At 44.7% G+C, this 6,511-nt stretch overlaps 1 protein-coding gene across 2 annotated transcripts in view; it reads right to left on the bottom strand.

Moving 5' to 3' along the window:
- Positions 1-4,263: 4,263 nt before the first annotated feature.
- Positions 4,264-6,511, bottom strand: part of KNTC1 (kinetochore associated 1) — a 64,266-nt gene continuing 62,018 nt past the window's right edge. For both annotated transcript variants that reach the window (XM_059677036.1, XM_059677037.1), the window contains exons 62-64: positions 6,484-6,511; positions 5,609-5,699; positions 4,264-4,626 (exon numbers count right to left, since the gene is read on the bottom strand). The exon at positions 6,484-6,511 is cut by the window's right edge and continues 118 nt beyond it. In XM_059677036.1, coding sequence (XP_059533019.1) covers positions 4,606-4,626; positions 5,609-5,699; positions 6,484-6,511 — 140 coding nt within the window. In that variant the 3' untranslated portion in view covers positions 4,264-4,605. The remainder of the gene's footprint in view (positions 4,627-5,608; positions 5,700-6,483) is intronic.

Below are 6,511 nucleotides of genomic sequence, written 5' to 3'. Positions count from 1 at the left end.
AGCAGAGTTGTAAAGGGCCAGCTTTTAAACACAGTGCTTTTTAAAAAACAGGACCCTCCATAGGGAATACCTTTTTGGAGGTCCACCGAGAGAAGGGCCTTTTTAATATTTCATCTTCTTAGGACACATCCTGTTTCCAATTGGAACAAGGGGGCCCATGGGCCTTAGCCGGCAGTTTGGGTTTTATGCCAAGTGAAATGGGGAGCCAATGAAGTGTGAGGTCAGGCATTGAGGATATTTGGTTTATCTCTTTTTATATCTATAATACTAAGAGGGTAATATGCTAATTAGACCGGATATCATTCCAGATGTCCTTCTGGACGAAAGCCAGGGCTGGAGGGAAGCACAGGTCCCGGGTGCCAGAGGGAAGGTGGTGGCGGCAGCTGGGGGAAGGAACGCCTATGCTTTCTTTCTTTCTCTCTCTCTCTATTGATTTCAGAGAGGAAGGGAGAGGGAGAAAGAGATAGAAACATCGATGAGAGAGAATCATTGATTGGCTGCCTCCTGCACACCCCCCTACTGGTGATCGAGCCTGCAACCTGGGCATGTGCCGTTGGCCAGAATCAAACCTTTGACTCTTCAGTCCACAGGCCAACACTCTATCCACTGAGCCAAACTGGCTAAGGCAGGAAGGCCTACTCTTGTGTGAATTTTGTGCATCGAGCCTCTAGTATATATATTGATTTCAGAGAAGGAAGGAAGAGGGAGAGAGATAGAAACATCAATGATTAGAGAAGACACATTGACTGGTTGTCTCCCGCATGCACCCTGACCAGGGCTGGGGGTCAAGCCTGCAACCGAGGTACGTGCCTTTGACTGGAATCAAACCTGGGACCCTTCAGTCCACAGGCCGATGCTCTATCCACTGAGCCAAACCGGCTAGGGCTGGCTTATGTCTTAAAAATATATTTCGGCAATAGTATGGAGACAAGAGTGGAATAATTTAGAAAAATGATCATAGCTAATAAAAATGGTGTAATAAATATAACAATAGATCTGGCTAATTGTATATACGAACTTCAAATGACCTTATCTTAAAATAAATTCAAATATATTATTTTTCAAAAAATTACTTCTCACCCAGCCAGTGTGGTTCAGTGGTTGAGTGTTGACCTATGAACCCAGAGGTTGTGGATTCCTGGTCAGGGCACATGCCCGGGTTGTGGGATCGATCCCTGGTGGGGGGTGTGCAGGAGGCAGCCGATTGATGATCTTCATCATGGATGTTTTTCTCTCTCTCTCTCCCTTCCTCTCTGAAATCAATTTCAAAGCATTTTTTTAAAAAAATTACTTCTCTGGCATACCAGAAGCTAACTCTTTACCTATGACAAGGGTGGGGAACACCTGGCCCGCAGGCCATCTAAGGCCGTGAAATCATTTGGTCTGGTCCTGCCAAGGCATTAGCGGTGAGTTAATTAAATGTTTCACCATATATAACAGGCTCATTTTTTTTGTTAGTTGTTAATTATTTTTAAATAGTTGTTTATTGTTGAAAGTATTACATGTCTCCTTTTTTCCCCCCATTGACCCCTTTCAGCACCCCCCGCCCCCCACCCCAGGACCTCACTGCCCCATTGTTTGTGTCCATGGGCCATGCATATATGCATACAAGGTCCTTGGTTGACTAGCAGGCTAATTTTTAAGCTGATAATTTTGCATGGCCCCCAAATGATGTTATATCCAAGTGGCCCTTGGCAGAAAAAAGGTTCCCCACCCCTGACCTGAGGTCTGTATTCTGAGCAAGCACACGGGTGTTAGGACTGGAAAAGAACCGTTTTGGCTGAGCTTGAGACGGTTTGGCAGGCGGCTCATTTCCATTTGTGACGGTCTAGTGCCACCCCTTGACCCTTCCATTCCTTGCACATTTATGCCCAAGGATACAACTATGGGCTCTGCTGGCAATGTCAGCCTCACATTTACTATTCTTTTTTTTTAAAAAAATATATCTTATTGATTTTTTACAGAGAGGAAGGGAGAGAGAGAGAGAGAGAGAGAGAGTTAGAAACATCAATGAGAGAGAAACATCGATCAGCTACCTCCTGCACATCTCCTACTGGGGATGTGCCCGCAACCCAGGTACATGCCCTTGACCAGAATCGAACCTGGGAACTTTCAGTCCGCAGGCTGACGCTCTATCCACTGAGCCAAACCGGTTTCGGCACATTTACTATTCTTAAGGTTCAATTACGTAAACATCAAAGAAATACAATCCTAAGTAGTGAGACACCACTGTTACTCAGCAAATCAACAAAAAGATTTTAAAATTTTAAAAAACTTCTATTGATTTCAGAGCGGAAGGGAAAGAGAGAGGTAGAAACATCAATGATGAGAGAAAAATCATTGATCACGCTGTACACAGAGGATGAGCCCACCACCTGGGCATGTGCCCTGACCAAGAATCGAACCGTGACCTTCTGGTTCATAGGTCGATGCTCAACTACTGAGCCAAGCCGGCCGGGCAGCAAAAAGTTTTTAAAGGTAAGCTCGCTTCGCATTGGAGAGGACGGGTGCAGGACAGTGGACATTTGCCAGGGCCTCTTGACATGCACGCAGTGGCAGTTTGCATCTAGAGCAGTGATGGCGAACCTATGACACGCGTGTCAGAGGTGACACGCAAACTCATTTTTTTGGTTGATTTTTCTTTGTTAAATGGCATTTAAATATATAAAATAAATATCAAAAATATAAATCTTTGTTTTACTATGGTTGCAAACATCAAAAATTTTTTATATGTGACACGGCACCAGAGTTAAGTTAGAGTTTTTCAAAATGCTGGCACGCCGAGCTCAAAAGGTTCACCATCACTGATCTAGAGCCTTAAAAACGGTCTTCATGTCCTTTGATCTGGTAAACATGCTCCTGGGAATGTATCTTAAGGAAATCATTGCAAGTGTGGGAAAGCTTTGAGGGAAATAGTGGTGCAGTCTGTGCATGTCCGGAGGGAGCAGGTGAACGGCCACTTACACCGCCTGCAACTAGGAGGCTTTACGAGTGGGGCATCGGGCTTTGGGAAATTCTGTAACTTGCCAGGGTTCACACAGCTGGTACAGGATAGCACCATATTCAATTCCAGACGTGTTTTATTCCAAAACCCATGCTTTCAATCATGATGCTGACATAGAAACAAGTATTTTCTCAACTGGCACAAAAAGGCCGACCAATCCTCGTACCATCAAGTTATTCACAAGCGTAGCAACAGATGACGAAGGCGGAATAAGAGCTACGATTATTTTTGTGCCCGGCCGTGTCTGCTGGCTTTCGGCACCACGCTGCCCTTCTGGGCCATCCTCCTACTTGGGGCTTACAGCCTGCACACGCCACGCCCCACACTCCCGGCCAGACGGCTTCCTGCTCTGTCCCGTCGTTTCTTGGCACTGGCACGAGGATCAGAGGTTGGTGAAAGCACAGAGGTACTTCTCTTCCGTAGTGGCTTGGCAGAGGCAGCCACAGCGGAGGACGCCCGAGGACGGCTGCGGGCTGCGGTGGTGACGCCGCAGCAGTACTGGAGGAGCAGACTCAGCCTCCGAGCGGAGCAGCGGGCTCCACCAGCTCCGTGGAGAATGGGGGCTGGAGGCTCCAACCCAGGGGCAGGAAGGCGCAGCTCCCTGACCTTCAACTAATAGCCCTTTCCCTTGTGCCTCCCAAGTGGCCTCCCTCCATCCCCCTTTTGGCCTTTTGGTTCTTTTAACAACTTTGGAACCAATTTCTGGCATTCAATCCATCTCCACTTGAATTATCTGGAGTGTTTTCTATTTTCCTGTCTGGCCACGAACTGACATACTCTGCATTTGCAGCAAAAATTATATACTTTAAAAAAAAATCCTCACCCGAGGACATTTTTCCATTGATTTTTTAGAGAGAGGGAAAGACAGAGAGAAATAACGTGAAAGAAACACATAGATTGGTTGCCTCCTGCACGTGCCCTGACCAGGGCCTGGGTTGGGGAGGAGCTTGCAATTGAGGTACCTGCCCTTGACCCCTTGACTGGAATCAAACCTGGGACCCCTTGGCTATCCACTGAGCTAAACTGGCTAAGGCAAAAAATTATATACATGTTTACTAGAATAACATTAGTTAGAATGACATTCTGGCCTGGCTGGTGTGCCTCAGTGGTTGAGTGTCCACCTATGAACCAGGTCAGGGCTCATGCCCAGGTTGCAGGCTTGCCCCCAGTAGGGGGCCTGCAGGAGGCAGCTGATGGATGATTCTTTCTCATCATTGATGTTTCTCTCTCTCCTCCCTTCCCCTCTGGAAAAAAAAAAAAAAGACTGACATTCTTATTTTTATATGTGGAAGAAATAGGCTAAAAGTACTCGCTTTTCTTCTGCAGGGAGCAAAATATCTTTGCATTTTGTTTCCTTCATATATGGTAAGAAAAATTGTCTTTCTATGTTATACAAGTAACTTGGCAATAAAAGATTTATTAACTCAGGATATAACTTTTTTATGGGACAAACTACCAAGTGTCTTAGCATCACTTGTCAGATATTTGACAGCAGCTATAACACAGAGATTGCACAATTTTAACAACCGTAATAAATATGGTCAGTTGATAGCGGGCTCCAAACTTCCTCTGGCTCTTCCTAAGAAAGGTTTGATGACTGACTATGATCCATTAAGAAACATCTAAATGGGAAGAAACACAGAAGTATTTTTATGAGTGTCATTTAGGTGTTGTTTTTTTTTAAATAGAAAATGGCTCAGATAAACTAAAGAACTTAAGGTTTAACTGTATTGCTAAAAATCAACACATAACATTCTTGAGCAGTTCAGATGAATAGGACTATAGAAAAACCTATTTTTAAGGGCCACAAATTCATCTCCTAAATTCATATTCTCCCTTTTTGAAAAAAAGCAATTTTATGCTACTGAGCACAACAGACTTGGAAGTTATTAATGAAAGCTAAGAACACGTAGGCTTATTTTAATATGTCTATTTTGGACCAAAGGACAGAAAACCCCCCACAATATTTAGGTTTACTAAAACTACTAATTCATGATCAGAATAAAAATATTTACCTTGTATTTAAATTCAAAATAGAAGCAGAAGTAATTTACATGCATATTTTATATATAAAGATATTGGGAAGAATATATACCAAAATGTTAACAGTGATACTCTCTCTTGGTAGTGAGATTTCAAGAGATTAAGAACTTTGTTTTTTTTGCTCTTGCAAATTTCTCTTTTTTCCTTAGGGAACACTTATGTCTTAGGTAACTAAAAAAGGAGAAGTAAAAGCAATTGATACTCAAGCACCACATTAACCAAGGCCTTTGGAAATGTAGTGTCTCACTTGCTTCAGTTTGAAAAGCAAGACTTTAGGAGGCAGCTGGAGAGCAGGCGGCCCAGGTGTGAAGCCAGAGCTGGCCCAGGGTCAGTGACTGGCTAGAGGCCACATGGCCGCCTGGTGCAGAGCTCAGAGGAGAGCCATGGCCTCTTCACTGCTGGCCTGGGACTCTCTTATAAAAAAAGTAAAATATAAAAAACATATGCAGTCACATGTGAAAACACAGTGATCTCCAGAACAAGTCTGGCTCAATGTCAAGACCCCGGAAAGAGAAATGGCGTCAGGCTGGTGAGAGTCCAGGCAACTGCGGGCAGCTTTACCTTCAGAATCTCACAGGGCGCGGCGTCTGCGGGCACGGGGTTCCCACGGTGCTTTGAGTACTCACTTATAAAGACGGACGCTTCATCTACACTACAGCATCAGAGAGAAAAAGAAGGGTGTGAGGAAAGTTTTGGGGGTGGGAACTATGCTCGCTGACTGGATTGTGGTGAGGGCATCACCGGTGTAGACATATGCCAAAACTCATCCGATGGCATGTCTGAAATACGTGCAGCCGGCTCTATATAGATCACGCATCAAAAAATAACGCTCGCTCACAAATGACAGCAAGTGATTATGGTTGGACCCCAGCGATACACAAGCAGAAAGAGATCCGTGCTGTGGTCAGGAGAGAGGCACGCCTCCCATGTGATCAGCACAGCTGGGTGAAGGGAGGGATAGGCCCAGGAGGCATGTTAATCCCTTGCCTTTCTTCAGGGTCACCCCGTTTCTTCTCTCTCCTTTTCACTTTACGGATCTGTTCCCAACCTTATCCCAGGAGAACCTTGTTGTTTCCAAACTTGTGGATGCTGGGAAGTTAGATAACCAAGCTTGGCCAACATTATGATACATGAGCCATCGACTCTGAGCAAACGCTAAGAACTAAAGCGGTCATGTAGGGTTTCAGAGCGGAGCTGAGAGACACCTACTTTGGAGGCTCAGGCAGCTTGTTTGTCTGATTCCCAGTGCATGTTCCAAGGGATTGGGCTACAAGACAATTGACCTCTGGGTACGAGTAGTAACGCCACAAGGTAACGTTTGGAGCCTTGAGTTACAACCAAACAGCTCTATAATTGTTTGATGTTTTCCTCCAAATTAAAGATACAATTAAGGACATTCTATGGTAAGTTTTGTGGGGTTTTTTTAATTGACTTACCTTACTTCATTTGCCAAATAGTTTACCA

The sequence above is a fragment of the Myotis daubentonii genome, chromosome 19, assembly GCF_963259705.1.
Source record: "Myotis daubentonii chromosome 19, mMyoDau2.1, whole genome shotgun sequence".
Lineage (NCBI taxonomy): Eukaryota > Metazoa > Chordata > Mammalia > Chiroptera > Vespertilionidae > Myotis > Myotis daubentonii.
Note: the sequence above shows the minus strand (reverse complement) of the source record. Positions and strands in the feature narration are given on the sequence as shown.